This window comes from Numida meleagris, chromosome 6 (assembly GCF_002078875.1).
Source record: "Numida meleagris isolate 19003 breed g44 Domestic line chromosome 6, NumMel1.0, whole genome shotgun sequence".
Taxonomy (NCBI): domain Eukaryota; kingdom Metazoa; phylum Chordata; class Aves; order Galliformes; family Numididae; genus Numida; species Numida meleagris.
This window is the reverse complement of record NC_034414.1, coordinates 56,960,290-56,975,900: the sequence shown is the minus strand read 5'-3', so window position 1 is coordinate 56,975,900 and position 15,611 is coordinate 56,960,290. Positions and strand designations below refer to the sequence as shown.

The following is a 15,611-nucleotide window of genomic DNA, read 5'->3' as shown; positions in this document are numbered from 1 at the left end:
AAATGGAAAGCAGTGGGGAGGAAAAAATGGAGATTTTGGTGTGTTTTTTTTTTTTTTTGTCCCCACTGTCTGTGTTTATATAAAGTGTAGATAAATCTGCAGATGCTCTTAATCAGAAGTCAGCTCTCATGTAGAAATCTGCCAGTTTCCTACCACGTTTGGCAAGCTGACTTTCGTCCCCAGAATCTGCACATCTCCATGCTGCTCTAGCCTAGCCCTGCTCCTCTGTGTGCACATGTGGATTTAAGCAGTGAATAAAAGCCAGAAGCGCCTCCTGTAAACCTGAGGCGATGCATGATTTAAATACTGTCTGCAGCCCACTTTTCCCCAGACCAGCCCAACTTGCTTAGGAATGAATAGATTTTTTTTTTTTTTTTTTTTTTTGGAGGCTAAGGGAAAGCTGAAGCTTGCAGAAACAGCACAGTGTGCTCGCTGCGCAAAGTTTTCTCACTGATGTGTGGCCACTTGGCTCTCAGCAGACGTGGAAGCGAGTGAACCCCCTCATAGAATGGCTTAGGTTGGAAGGGAGCTTAAAGACCATCCAGTTCCAACCCCCTGCTGTGGGCTGGGTGCCCCCCACCAGATCATGCTGCCCAGGGCCTTATCCATGGCCTTGGGCACCTCCAGGGATGGGGCACCCACAGCTTCTCTCAGGTGTTTGCTCTGAATTCCCAGAGTTCTCACAAAAAATGATGCATGGATCCCATGCAAAGAATTTGTCCTTCCAAAAGACCGTTTCTGCAGAAGAGCAGCAGACTTTGCCTCATGTTAAATCCGGGCACTTTATAAAGGCAAAATTCACCATGGCTCAACCTTTACTCCTTGTGAAAGGCTCTGTATATCTGAGTTAGCTCACAGCTGTCTGTGCCAATGGATGAAGCATGGGGCAAAGATCCAGAAATACTTTATTTTCAGGCACTGGGGACTCCACAAGAAGGGATTTCATGGGTTTTGATGCCTACCACAGCCTGTGCCGAAGGCCGCGGCCTGCTGCGGTCCCCTCAGGTGGCTTAAGCAGACAGATAGATGTTACTGTGTTGAAGAGCAGGGAGTTAATCACAGCTGACAAATCCTTCTTGGTAAAAAGCATTAGGCTCTAAGACTCCACCTGGGGGGCTGCACCCAGCTCTGGAGCCCTGTGTAAGGCTGTTGTGGAGCTGTTGGAGCAGGGCCGGAGGAGGCCACAAAGATGCTCAGGAGGCTGGAGCACCTCTCCTGTTAGGCTTGCCAGAACCTAACAGGGCACAAAGGAAAGTTACAGAGAGTATTATTTACCAGGGCCTGTAGTGACAGGGCAAGCGACAACGGTTTTCAGCTGAAAGAGGATGGATTTATATTGGATGTACAGAAGAAATTCTTTGCTATGAGGCAGTGAGGCCCTGGCACTGCAGCCCAGGGGCCTGTGGGTGCCCCATCCCAGGAGGTGCTCCAAGTCAGGTGTGGGCTTTGCAAACCTTAAAGCCAAGGTTGGACTGGGTGATCTGTCAGCGTTCCCACCAACTGAAACCATTTATGAAGGAAACCCGAAATTATATGCTCTACTTTTTTCTTTGAAAACCCGTTTGTTTGCTTCTAGTAAAACTTAATTACATCTGATCCTAATTCCACACAATAAGCGATAAGTTCTTTTGAAATTTAGTTTTGTGTGAAGTAATGGCCTTAAGTTGCACCAGAGGAGGTTCACGTTAGATATTAGGAAACATTTCTTCTCTGAAAGAGCAATCAGGCACTGGCACAGGCTGCCTTGGGACTGGTGGAGTCACCATCCCTGGAGGTGTTCAAGAGCCCTGGAGATGTGGCACTGAGGGATGTGGTCAGTGGGCACAATGGAGGGGGTTGGTCTTGGGGATCTTAGTTGCCTTTCCAACCTTAATGATTCTGTGAGGCCACTTGAAGGGACCTTGAGCAGAAGCCTGTGGGCCTCTGGAAAACCACCTTAGGAAAAGTTCTTTGGCTATAAATGAGCAAGGACCTTCAGCTGCTAAGCTGTTAGAAAATGTGATGCTGCAGCAAGAGGTGCTACACCTGTGTAGTCCTGAGAGAAACAAATAACCGAAACCAATGTCACCTCGATGGGGGGGGGACAACAAAAAGTGCCCACAGCCTAGTGTGGTGCCTTCAGACCAGGTCCACTCTTTGATCTTCCAGCACATTTAGCCCAAGATCTCTGTCCACAAGGAAAGCCTGAGTTTTGACAGATTTGATTGTGTGGGTAATGTTCTTGCTTCTCCAGGTGCTGGGTTCCTGGCTGCACTCTGGAAGCAGAGATGTTTGTCTTCAAAGTTAGGAGCTTCGTGTGTATTTGCCTGCTCACTGAAGCAAAACCTCTCGGTGAAGCAGGAAGGTGGCAGTGCTTTCTGTGCTGTGAGAAAAAGGATCCGTACAAAACATTGTTGGTGGTTCTTTGCTTGACGTTTCTCTCCGGGATCTTTTGGTTGTCTTTCAAAGAAATGTCATCTTTCCTGGTCAGCCCTTGGAAGTGCACCTTGTGGATGGTTGAGTGCAGGAAGCATCCAGTCTTGGAGCATGCAAGGAGGAGGGAAGGGGGGAAGGAAGGAATGAAGTTTGAAGGCAGTGCTTCTGGTAAGATGGTTCTTAGAGATCGAAGAGACCCATTGTTGTTTTTTTTTTTGCCTTTTTTTCTGCTCTAACTTCACAAAGATGTGGACGAGATCACTGCTGATTACTTTCAGTAACGCTGAGCTAAGTCCTTGTTACAAATTAGCTTTACCAAAGTGGTGTCAATAACTCGCTGTTCCTAAAAATTGGGATTTCAATAACAAAACCGGAGGAGAAACCTCAACCCAAAGCACTTAGGTTTGCCTGGAATTTCAAGCCTAGAGCAACCCCAGGGAAAAGGACAAGGAGTGGAAAGCTGCTCTGGGGCACACACAAGGCCTCAGTATGGCTGTGACGTGAGGTGTTGGTCACTTAGCCCCAGTGTCCACGTGCATTGAAGGATGGGGAACTGTGCTAAGGGGGGGTTTTAAAGACAGAAGAGCACTGTAAGGAAAATCTGCCTCACAAGGGAGGCTCTGTGTGGCAAAAGGCTGTATTTTTAGGTCAGCTTGGCCAAGCTGAAGGAGGTGGTTTGTGTGGTAAACAGAAGGGGCGCCTGGCTTTGAAACTCAGTGTTTTTGCAGTGCAGAAATCAGTTGCAAGCCACATTGATTATTCTGGGGCGGTGGCTGCAACAGGGACCAAGCAAGGACCAGATAGAGGCTGGTAGCTGGCCACAGAAGTTCAGTGAGACTACAGAACTAACAGTGCCCTGCTTTGCTTTTCTCCCAGAACAGTTGTGAACCAGCTTTCTTTTGAGAAAGTTCTGAGTTAATGCAGTGTGTTTGGTTGTTATCAACAAGATCATGTGCTGCACAAAGCCTGATTTGATTAAAAGGGTCGTTAGTTGGACTACCAGCTAATAAATATCAGCACAGGAGACTCTGTGTCTCGGGGTGACTTTATAGGAGCAGGGAATTCAAGGCTGGATCAGCAACATGGCAGATTTAGTCTACCCTCTGACTTCGGATGCACATTAGCAAACCATAGTGCTGATGGAAGTGAAGAAGAATGAAAGCTGAATGAACCAAAATGAGAGAAGCTCTGAGCAGATGAAGCATTCGTCAGATGTAGGGCTTCCCAGAACCACCACAGGTATTTCTTAATTCTGAGGGCTCACACTTCCACTAAGAGTCACTGGGAGGCCAGGGGTGTCCGTGCTCAATAAGCACAGAGAAGACTCAGCTGAGCTGAGCTTTGTCAAACTGCACCAGAGGACAAGAGCCACAACAGAAGTGCCCACAGCAATGACACATCATCCAGCATCCCCAGAAAGAGACAACAAAAAGTACTCCTGGCTCTCTCACAGGTTTTGAAATTGACTTTGAGCGATGAGTTAGCACTCTTAGCACTGTGCATTGCTTAGAGCATCAGAAGAGGATTTAAGTGAAGGTTAAGCAATGCTCAGGATCCTGCAGAGAGCTTCTGTTCACCAGTAAGAAGATGGAAGGTGCCTTGGGCAAGGGCTAAAGCCAGCAGGGGCTTTAGGAGGAGGTGGAAGGGGAAAAAAAGATAGAAGAACTGGGGAAGAGGTAAAAGGAAAAGAAGCCAAGAGGCTGTTTTGCAGGTGGAATGCCAGATTTCTCCCGTGGCACTGCTGTCTGGAAGGATGCAGTAAGAGGTGCTCAAGGCATGGGACAAGGAGGGAATTATTCTGGAATCACACACTGTCCTGAGGTGGAAGGGACCCACTGGGATTTTCAGCTCCTATATAGCAAGGAACAACTGATCAAATGCATGCTGCTCTCCTGTCAGTGTGCCAAGGGGGGGTATCTCACTCACTTATATTCTTGCAGACCGTTCAGCAGATGCTGGCTGCACTATCAGCCTTTGTGCAGGGAGTTGCAGGATGAGCCATTCCCACAACATGTCAGTAGGTGGCAAAAAGCTACAATCCTATTGCTAGGCGAGGAATAAATGCTTGTTCTCTTGCAGAACAGGAGGGAGCTGTGGGCAGCTCCATCCCATCAGCGATTGTGTGCCTCCTGGCCAGCTGCCCAGCACCACCAGCAGCATGTGACATCCCAGAAAGGGCACCATCCTTCCATACCCACCCCTCCTTGTTCCTCAGGGTCCCCCTGTGCCACCACTCAACCTTCCTCGAGTAATTTAGAGGATTTTTACAATCATTAAGGTTGGAAAAGACAGCTATGATCTTCTAGTCCAACCATCAGCCTGTTCAGAAAAGCTGGGAACCCAGAGGGATTAATCAGTACTTCCAAAGCTGGGAAACAACAGGCTTGGGGCTGTGCTACTGCAGCATCATCTGAGGTTACCTGGTTAGACAAACCAAGCTGATGATTACACTGTAATCTTTGTGTACAGCTTGAAATGGAGCTTACTTTGGGTAAGGAGACTGAAACAATCCGAGCTGCCTCTCACACCTCCCAGGGAGGCAGGGAGATAAGGGATTAATGAGGTTGGAGAAACATTCTAGAGCCATTGATGGTGGGTTTTTTTTTTTTCTGCTTTTGAATGTGGGCAGGTGTTGGGAGGATACTGCTTGATGCTGAACACCCACGTTCCTGAGGACATCTAAAGCTCTGAGCATGGGGGGACAGAACATGAGAAGATGAGAAACTGGCATAAACACAGACTGTGTGGTGAGGGCCAATTACAGCACAGCACCGAGCTTTGTTCAGTTTTCCTTACCCGCTGCTTCTCTTAGCTAAGTATAAGTGTAATACAGAGGAAAGGTTCTTCAAGATTTCCTCTTTCAAGTGGCACATTTAATTGCTAATGATTTAGCCAGATATTAACCATTGGTGTTGACTGTCCCTGGCTCAGCTGCCTGCCTGTGGCCAAGCACTGTTGTTTTGTTCGAACATTGCAGCAAAATCAGTTTGGTTAATCCTGAGCAAGAGAAACTTGTCCTGCTCTGGCCATCTGTAATGCGATGGAAAGCACAGCAATGACAGCATTTCAAGTCCTTTCAGCAAGCGAGGACTTACTCAAATGCAACAGCCATGGACACAGAAACAAAGGAAAGAATGTGCTTACCTTCAGAAGGCCTTGGGTATGCAGGGATCTCCCGGCTCCCCCCCTTCCAGTCACTCAGGTGCATTGCATGCACCTGAGCTCTCCTGGGTTGGCCCTGCCTTCCCACCAGGTGTTCCATCACTGGTTGAGGCCCAACTTAGCATTTTCACTACACCATCTCACCAACACCACCACACCCATCCTACAGCCCTTTGAGAGGGAGAATCCAAAGCCCTTGTGCTTTGGGGCAGAGATCTATCTGACCTACATCTCCTAGAACTGCTGGAAGGGACCTTTAAATGTTTTCTTGTTCAACTGCCCTCCAGTGAATGAGAACAGACCTACCCCACTTCACTTCCACATTGTGGAGCCTTGCCTCTTGGCACCACCAAAGTCAACCCCTGCTCATGAGCTGTCATCGTTATCCTTCAAAACTCATCCCATATCCATCCCTGGCAGCCAGCAGGATCACTCCAGCCTCTCCTTGCTGCAGAGGCAACCTCGAGCCAGGAGTTTCTTTCCGTCATGCGTGACTTCATGAGCACCACGTGAGCGCGGTTCTGAGCAGCAAATCTCATCCTCTGCATAGCTGGCTGTAGTGATTCATCCTTCAGATGATGAGATGGTATCAAGCGTTTGGAATCGGGAGTTTTTCCAGAGGAAAACAGCCTCGGCATTGTGGTGGTTTGTTTTTTTTTTAATCTTCTGGAATTTGCAGAGAGGTCTAAGTTTCCCCTTTAGTAATAGAGAAAATGCTTTCATTTCTAGCCCCTGGAAGGACGTTAGGAAACGTGAGAGCAGGATGAGTTGCCATCTGCCTCTCTCCAGGTCATGATGAGTTAACACTATTGAAAGCAGTACAGGCAAACGATTCTGAGCCCGAGAAGCAGAAAGCGGGTTTCCTGGCTTTATTGCCTCCAGAAGAGAAAATTTTGCACACTGCGAGTTGACAAATTAACACTCGGCGTCTCCGTGCAGTCTGTGCTGTGGATTGACTGTTCTGCACACCCTCTCCGTGGGCAGCGCTCTTCCCAAGTGCTGGCAACGCGATTATCGGGAAACGAATCAGCTCTATCCGAGATAAATTGCATTTCCACCAATTACAGCTTAATTGTTGACAGATGGGAACACAGAAGGGAGATGCGTCGAATCATTAAGAGGACAGGTGTATAGAAAAGTGCCAGATTAATTGTTCCAGCCCATTAAACCGTTGACCTTTCCGGCCTACCCTCAGTGCTGAATTCAGGGCTCTCAGGATCCTTCCAGCTCACACACGATGACCGTGTTTACGAGAAAAGCAGACAGGGATGCTTTTAAAACACAGACTCATTAGCGGGTCTTCTTTCTCATTAAAAGCAGTTTTCTTACTTTTCCATGGTGGGGTTTGTTTTCTTGGCTATTCCATGCACTCGCACGTGGCTCCAAGGAGCAGCTTTCTCCCCAAAGCACGCAGACTTGCTGTGGTGGGCTGTACAACTAGAGAGGCTGCAAGGAGAGAGGAGGGTGAAGGCGTGATGGAAATCAGCGCTGGATGGAGGCTCTGGCTTTCAGTTGGGGCTTTGGCTCTGATTTCCAAATCCTGCTTTCCCTGGGATTTTCAATAAAGCCTGGGAGAGACAAATCATAGAATGGCCTGGGTTGAAAAGGACCTCAAAGATCATCTCGTTTCAACCCCCTTGCCATGGGCAGGGTTGCCAACCACTAGACCAGGCTGCCCAGGGCCATGTCCAGCAAGGTCAGGCTAAATAGCTAAATACTGCTGAGACTGAGTTGGACATGGGTTGGGTGTCTGATTCCCCTAAGCACACGTAAAAGTGTGCCTCCTCCTGACAGCTGACCCCAGATCCAGTTATTCAGGATGCCTGGCTTGGAAAATTAAGGGGCATAAGATTTCCAGCAGAAGGAAATGAGCAGCCATGAGGGTGATGGGACGAAGAACAGACCCACCTCTCTTCTCATAGTCAAGTGAACAAAACCTAAGTGTTTTGCAGCAGATTACCTATAAAGCTGGAGGTTCATACTGAAGTCATACATTTCTCCACCTGGGATAGAGGAAATTCAAATAAAAAGGAACTTTAGAAATACCAGAATGTTTATTTGAAGACTTCTAACCCAATCGTTGTGCCTTTCAACTGGAATGGATGTTCCTTGGCTTAGAAAAGGAAGTAGGGTTAAAAACAAGCGGAAAGGTTAAGTGACCTTCAGGCAAGTGAAACACTTTATTTCAGTTGGAACTTAATATTGGGGTTAACCCAAAATATTCTCCAGCTTCTGCTTGTTGGTTGTGCCAGCCTCTTCCTTCTCCCTCTGCCCCCATGTTATTGTTGCTCAGTCCACACCACTTTCTCCCCATATATTCTGTCACCTACCCAGACTTGTCCTTTCTGGCCGCACATCAGCCTCCTCATCTCCAGTGCTCCTCTCTGCTAGTCTCTGCGTTCAGAAATGCTGCACATTGCAAACATCATGTCTGTGCCATGGGTCTTATCCAGAGCAGAGCAGAGATCATGGCTTGTTCCTTCAGCACATCCCAAGCCACGCTGCTAAAACTCTTTATCAAAGAAGTCATCGAAGAGTGAAACCCTCTCTGTCCTGGTTCTCACCAGCGGAGGTCTACGGTAAAGCTTTTTCTCTTCCCTCTCCCAGTCCTCAGAGTCAGTGCTGGAAGTGTCCCAGAGCAGGTCCCTGGTGCTCGGCTCCCTGCAGAACCACAGCCCGACCTTGCTGCTGCTGCCTGGGGGAAGCCCAGCCCCGGCGTGCTGCCCTGCGAGTCCTCCATGCCCTCTGTTTCCTGGGGCAGAAAATAACAATAATTGTAGTTTTACTCAGTGGCATGCCCATCCTGTTGGGTTCAGTTGGTAATCCCTATGAAGAAGATCCTGAGAAATCCCTGCAAGATCAGAGCACGTGCCTAGGGCTGGGCAGACCTGGCACAGTCTATTCAGAAATGAAGTTGTTAGAGTTAGGGGAGTATGGGTTGCGGTCGGACTTGATGATCTTGAAGGTCTTTTCCAACCTGAGCAATTCTATGGTTCTGTGATAATCTTGGAACTGGACAGGCTTTAAAGTCCCTTCCAACCCACACCATTCTATGATTCATTCTGTTGGGTGAATTAATAAACTCTGGCATGAGGCAGCTGGTTTGGCACTGACCCATAAGAAGGGGTGGTGGGAATCCCATGTTTTGTCCCAGGGAGCATCCTACCTGAGATGCTTAAAGACTCTGAATGTGTGTGAGTAGGCGAGCACCATCTCCAGTGCCTTCACGTGGCCCTGTCTGATCTTCTGCTGGTGGAAATCTGCTCCCGACCCTGGGGTCTTTGGTTGTGTGCCCCTGTGGCTATTCCCTTGCTTTCATAGGGAAAGTGACTTCGAATCATAGAATCACAGACTGGTTGGGTTGGTAGGGACTTGAAGATCACCCAGTTCCAACCCCCTGCTGTGGGCTGGATGCCCCCCCCCCAGCTCAGGCTGCCCAGGGCCCCATCCATGGCCTTGGGCACCTCCAGCAATGGGGCACCCACAGCTCTGGGCAGCAGTGCCAGGGCCTCACCACCTTCTAACAGTTTCCTCCTAACCTCTAACCTAAATCTCCCATTTTAATTTAAAGCCATTCCCCATTGCCCTACTACTACATCTGTGTCCCTCCTGTTTATTTTGACCACAGAGAGCTTGTTTTGGGTTCATTAGCATGAGAAAGAGGACTTTTCAGAATAGGTGTTCTCCTACAAAGCTCACAGTCCTCCTTGCAGCACTGCTCTCAAGGAGCTCTCCCAGTTGTACACAGAGCTGGGGATTGCCCTGACCCGAGTGCAAGACCTTACACTTGGCTTTGTTGAAACTCACCGGGTTCACGCGGCACATTGAGGATGCTGGGAAGTTTTACATCTCCTTGGAATATGATTCTGCTTACCAGGGTCTCCATTAAAATGCTGATTGTGCTCGGCGGGAACGAGGTCTCGGCTTCTGGCGCTGTCGCTTCTCTGAAGAGCATCAAGGACCATCTCCGAGCCCAGTTCCTTGATTTTTTGTTTATTGATTTTTGCCTCCCTGTGGAGATCCCGCATCAGCTCCGCCTGGGTTTGCAAACAAGCCATCAGCACAAGCAGCAGAGGAGCAAACGCGTTTTAACAGCCCGACGCAGCACATCATTACAGAGCCGGCGCTGGAAGTAATCACACAGCCTGGTAGCTCAAGCAGGGCGAATCGTATTTGCCAAAATGAGCACAAGACAGAAAGTGACCTTGTGGGAACCTCCTCACCCATGGGGGAGACACGGAGATGTGAAAACCCTTCCAAGCCTCAGCCTCTCCCCAGAGCCATCCCTGTGTTACCTCTCGGCGCCGGCGCGTCAAGTCCAGCATCTGCATCTTGTGCAAGTGCTGCCGCCTGCCAGGGAGGGCTCTCAGGTTCTGCCCCCTCTTCTCCAGAGTCTGCGAGGTATTAAAAGCATCAGTAAAGACACCTGCGTTGGCTGAAATGAAAAGAAACTCCCGCTTGCCAACCCACACCCGATCCCTCAGGTGCTGCCCGGATGAAGGCAGCGAGCGTTTTCCTGTCTGGCCAACTTGCAGCAAAATGTAGTGTAGGTTTTCAAAGCACTCACAGCTTATCTCACAGCTCTGAGGCACAGTGAAAACTCCTCATTAAAGTCATGTATACGTGCTCCTGCCCCCAAGGTGCTGCTGCCGTGCATTGTTCAAGTTGACATCAGGAGCTGCCCAGGAGCTGGCAAGACCGTGCCTGTTGCACAGCTCTTGGCCCTTTGCTGTGTGCTCACCGTGGCTTTTGGGGCTCCATCCGCCTCTTGCTGGCTCCAGGGCTTTGCAGCAGTAATCCCCTGCGGAGTGCGAGCAGGTTCAAGCCTCTGCAAGCGCAATATTTACAGTGCTCAGTGTTCCTCCCTTCCACGCTAACACCCAACCTGATATGAAGCTACCTTGGCTTTTTTCCAGCTCCCGTTCTGGCCCGGTTGCTTGGAATACAAGGAGCTGGGCACATTCAGCAAATGCTCAACACTCATCGGTATCATAATTGAATGCAGAGTCTCCTGGCAGGTCATCCAAGGCCAGAACGTGGTTACCTGGCCCTAAGAACCATCCCCTCCATCCAGCCAGACTCTTTTGGTGGCTAAGACCTTACTCCGCAGGACTGCACGTGATATGGAGCTTTATAGGCTGCTCTGAGTATGGATTTCCATCTCAAACAGCTAATATATCTCCTTCAACCTCCCAGATAATACTGGCTCATTTCTAGCCTCATTTCCCCACCTATGATGGGAGCTCAGCCTGGCTTCCATAAAAATTAAGAGGAACATCATACAATCCTAGTCTTATCTAGTTGGGAAAAGAGCCCTAAGATCATCAAGTCCAACTATCAACCTAACACTACCAAGTCCACCAATAAAACATGTCCCACAGTGCCACATCCATATATTTCTTAAATATCTCCAAGGATGGGGACTCCAATGGGCAGCCTGTGCCAATGCCTGACCACACGCTCCGTGAAGAAACACAGGTGGGATATGAGGAAACATTTCTTCTCTGAAAGAGCAGTGCTGTGGGGTCACCATCCCTGGGGGTGTGCCAGAACCGCAGAGATGTGGCACTGAGGGACATGGGCAGTGGGCATGGTGGGCTGGGGTTGGGGATCTTGGAAGTCTTCTCCAGCCTTAATGATTCTATGATTCCTTAATGATTCTATGATTCCTCCCTGGCGCAACTCAAGGCCATTTGCATCAAGGACTCTATCAGGAAGACCTGTCCTGCACTTTATATGGGACATCATTAACCTCTTGAACGTGAACAAGAGTGACTTCTGTACGGTGACGTGACTTTGGCTGGCTGCACCGAGCTGCTGCCAAAGTCTGGGCTGTAATCTTCAAGGATCCTGTAAATAAATCATGGTAACCATAGAATCATTAAGGTCCAGCTGTCAGTGTATCCATACAGGAGATTAAAGGCAGCAGCGAAGGAGTGCTGGCGAGGAATCCCACTTCAACCCAACACAACTGGTAAAGGCAAAATAGCTCCCTAGAGTTAATGGAAAGTTTCCCTGTGGCTTCCTATATACTTCAGCTCTGCCTACGGCACCCCCATTTCCCACCATGCCTCCTCTACAGAGCTCTCCATAACGTGTGCTTTCTTTCCATTCCACTTCCCAGCCCTGGTACGTGGCTCGTGGTCAAGTTATGCGTGCACACATCTGACGATGAAGCTGAAACACGTAGCACTAGATGGCAGCATGTGACACCACAAGCTGCAGCCCGGACCGTGCCTCTCTCCAAACCACATCCCGTAGGAAGCGGAGCTTTGGGCTTTCTGCTCAGGTTGTGCCACGGGCTGGGAAAGCAGTTCTTTCCTTTCATCCCCGTGAATCTAACAGGGCTTTCTCTGCAAATAGTCTCTGCCTGAGCTCCTATGAAAGTCCTTGCAAAGTCCATGCCATCGCACTCTGTGCTGCCTTTAGAAACAGTCAGAGAATCCCAGAAACGTTCAGGTTGGAAGAGACCTCCAAGATCCCCAAGCCCGACCCCAGCCCACGCCCACATCCCTCAGTGTCACATCTCCGTGGTTCTCAAAATCCTCCAGGGACGGTGACGCAGCGCAGCATCCCTGCTTCTGCTAGCCTGTGTTGTGCGTGCAGAGGTCTGCTCACTGCATTTCGGGGATCTTTTGGAAGAGATCAGGCTTAATGGGACTCAGGGCTCTTGGAGCAGCACAGGGAGATGCTCACCTGAGGATTCTGGCTGCCCTGAATCAGGCAGTGGGCTGGGTGCTCCCCAGCTTAGGCCCCATCCATGGCCTTGAGCACCTCCAGCGATGGGGCACCCACAGCTCTGGGCAGCAGTGCCAGGGCCTCACCGCCCTCTGAAGGGCCGTGCTGCTCTGCAGGATGTTTGCTCCCCTGCCCCCAGGCCAAGCAGAACAGCCCCGTGTCAATCTTCATACACTCACCCTACCTGCGGTCGCCGAGGTGGGTGCAGCTTGATGATGCTGCTGGCTCCATTCTCCGGCACGGTGTTGAACTCCAGAGGACCTAAGGGATCAGAAAAGGAGAAGATGGGGGTGCAGTCACTTTTGGGTGTCTGCTCCTGGGCTATACTCAGCTACAGCTTTCTGCCCTGCTTTGTACTTGGCGTGTCCCACACCCATCAGTCCCAGCATTCTGCCCAGAGAGGTGCTGGTGCCCCATCCCTGCAGACACCCAAGCTCAGGCTGGAGGGGCTCTGAGCACCTGATGGAGCTGTGGGTGTCCCTGCTCATTGCAGGGGAGTGGGACCAGGTGGCCTTTAAGGGTCCGTTCCAACTCAAAAGATTCTGTGATAGTACCCCAGTAACAGAAGGTATAAATTATTGTTAGCTGCAGAAATAACGCACGTTTGTATTTGCACCTAAGAAATTTCTGTGCCACATACCGCTTGCCTTCCTTTACAGTCCCTCACGCAGTCTATCCATGACAGTGACCAACCTCTGTGTCTCTGTAGCCTCCCTGGGGCCTCTCCTATGCCCAGCACCTGGCCAAGGAATGGGTGAGCTCTGCAGCCACCCCACTGCTTCCCGTCTTGAAGCAGGGAACAGGCAAAAAGCTGAGCCTCTCCTTGCTGCTCGCTCACAGAACTACAGAGTGGTTTGGGTCAGAAGGGACCTTAAAGATTACCCAGGCCCAGCCCCTGCTGCAGGCTGATTGCCACCCCCCAGCACCTGTTACTTATTAAGGCAGTGCTTCAAATGAGCTCAGCCTGACCTCAGCTGTGTGCTGTTCTGTTTCTTCTGGGTGCACAGTGCCCTGTTATTGCTTGCACAATTAAACACAGGCGGTGACTGTTTCTTTTACAGCTTCTCTATCCTCCCCAAACCTGCCCTGTGGTGTCTGAATGCCATTCCATGTGAGTCATTGAGCTCCCACATCGTGGCCTCCTGGGAGGGTACGTGGGGATAAAGGGCTGGGGAATGGCACGGGGGGTGTCGGGGGGGGTAAAGGGGCATTGTGTTGGTGTAAAATCCACATTTAATAGCTGCACAAACTGGGAGGTCCCCTGATGGGAGCTGCAGAACCCCCAGACCCCATCTGTGCTCACCCCAGACTGCTGTCACACCGAAGCTTTGTGTGCTGTCACAGCACCCTGCTGTCCCTCCGTGTCCTTGTGTCCTGCTCCAGCCGGGCGCAAACCTTCCCCTTCCCCTCTGGGTTTGGGTATGGGGCACCGGGGGCACAGCACATTGCAGTGGGACTCACCTTCCTCTACCTCTTGCAAGTGGGGTCAGCCCGGTACCATGGGGCTCTGATTTATTTTAACGCCGAATTTCACACCTAATTAAAGTCTAACTCCAATTAAGGCGATGATACGGTTGCGCCCAGCGGTGCACGTTACGGGGTTGCAGTGTGAATGCCGTGTCCGGCACCGTGGGGATGCTGTGAGAGCAGGGCTGCGAGCCGGGCTCTGAGACCACCCAAAAAGGCTCTGGAGAGGGAAACAGTGGCTGGGAAAGGCCGAAAGCTGCTCGTGCAGCTCAGCCTTACAGCACGCTGCCTTCTGCCAGCACCCAGAGCAACGGGGTCCCGAGGAGCAGCCTCCCCCCTCGCCCCATACCTGCGGAGGCTCTCCCGTACCCGGTCTGGCGGAGGGGTGGGAGCTGCCTGTGGGTTATGGGATGTCCGTGCTCCATTGTGGCTGTTGGGTGCAGGCCGGGCTCCCCCAGCACCTCCTCAGCGCTGAGCATCGGTGCCACCCGGGTCACCCTGGGGTGCGCCTTGGAAGAGCTGAGGCCCATTGTGTAAGGCTTGGGAAGAAGGAAAAGCTCCCCCTCTTGAAAGCAGTGCTCTAATGCAGAGCTCTGGGCTGCCTGCCGAGCTGGATCCCACCACCAACTGCACTCCTGTGCCCTCCCCAGCAGGGTTAAACATTGACCCGGCCCTGGCCACTGCTTTGTTTTTAACTGCACATGACTTCCAGCAGCGCTGCCTCAGCTGGTTGAGCTGGAGGCATTTCTACAAGCGGTTCTTTCGTTAAATCTTCAGTCTTTGGAAGGAAACGTGATGCTCGGAGTGCCCAAAGGGTCACGGCATCTCCAGAGCCTGCCCAGGTGTGTGAAAAGCACCCCTCACCCTTGCTTTAGCTCTTGTAGTGGCATTGCTGGAGGCAAAACCAGGTTTATCACAAACCCACTTAAAACATCAAAGTCAACACCAAGATTCAGGTTGGATATTAGGGAACATTTCTTCTCCAGTAGAGCAGGATGCACTGGCACAGGCTGCCCAGGGAGTGGTGGGGTCACCGTCCCTGGGGGTGCTGCAGAGCCATGGGGATGTGGCACTGAGGGACGTGGGCATGGTGGGGGTGGGCTGGGGTTGGAGATCTGGGAGGGCTTTTCCAACCTGAATGATTCTGTGACTCTGTGCAGCAAACCAAAGGCAAGTTTGTGCTGAGCTGCAGCCCAGGAGGTGACGGAAGCGGCTGTTGAACAACATCACTTGCAGCCGCTGTGGCCAAATCACACCTGGTGCCTTCCCCAGATGCTGGCAGTGTGGGTGTGCCACAGCATCTGCATGAAGCCGGATGGTGCTTGGCTGCTATGCACATCAGCAGCTCCTCCCAGGAGACCTGGAAACTCTTGACACCCCTCTCTGCTTTCACTTGTTGTCTGCAAGCCTCCACCAAGTTCAGCAAGAACCTGTAAATCACACCGACCCCATTGAAACAGGATTTTGCAGCCAATTTATTGCATTCTACATGAAATCATCGGTCTCCGGGTGCTCAAATGACCTCATCTTAAGGAAGAGGTGGGGAAAAGCCCAGCGGGGTCAGATCCTCATCGGGGGCGTGGGGCAGGCGGAGTGGCTTGGCTGAGGGCACTGCTGCAGAATGCTGCGTCAGAGCAGGCACCGGGCGGGCGGAATTCTCAGTTTGTATCCCTCTGATGGATCAGCAGCACAGCTGTGCACAACAGCCCCAGATTTCACATCACCTTCCTTGCCAAATACTTAATGAGGTTCCTTGAAGGACCCAGTTCTGGGCCTGAAGACAACTGCCACCAGGCCGCGTGCCAAAACGCGCTCGTCAGTGCATGCTG

The 15,611-nt window shown here is 50.9% G+C and overlaps 1 protein-coding gene across 4 annotated transcripts; it reads right to left on the bottom strand.

Annotated features, from left to right (window-relative positions):
- Positions 889-14,767, bottom strand: C6H14orf105 (chromosome 6 C14orf105 homolog). 4 transcript variants are annotated; one of them, XR_002440051.1, is made up of 7 exons: positions 14,132-14,727; positions 12,500-12,576; positions 10,319-10,405; positions 9,873-9,971; positions 9,452-9,614; positions 7,908-8,329; positions 889-7,023 (listed from the first exon to the last, which is right to left on the bottom strand). XR_002440051.1 is itself a non-coding variant. In XM_021400915.1 (6 exons), the coding sequence occupies exons 1-6, from the start codon at positions 14,310-14,312 to the stop codon at positions 6,935-6,937; spliced, it is 696 nt and encodes a 231-aa protein (XP_021256590.1). In that variant the 5' UTR covers positions 14,313-14,767; the 3' UTR covers positions 889-6,934. The 4 variants fall into 4 exon arrangements, 2 of the variants coding, with proteins under 2 accessions (XP_021256590.1, XP_021256588.1); XR_002440050.1 differs by having other exon boundaries at positions 7,008-7,145; XM_021400915.1 differs by lacking the exon at positions 7,908-8,329 and having other exon boundaries at positions 14,132-14,767.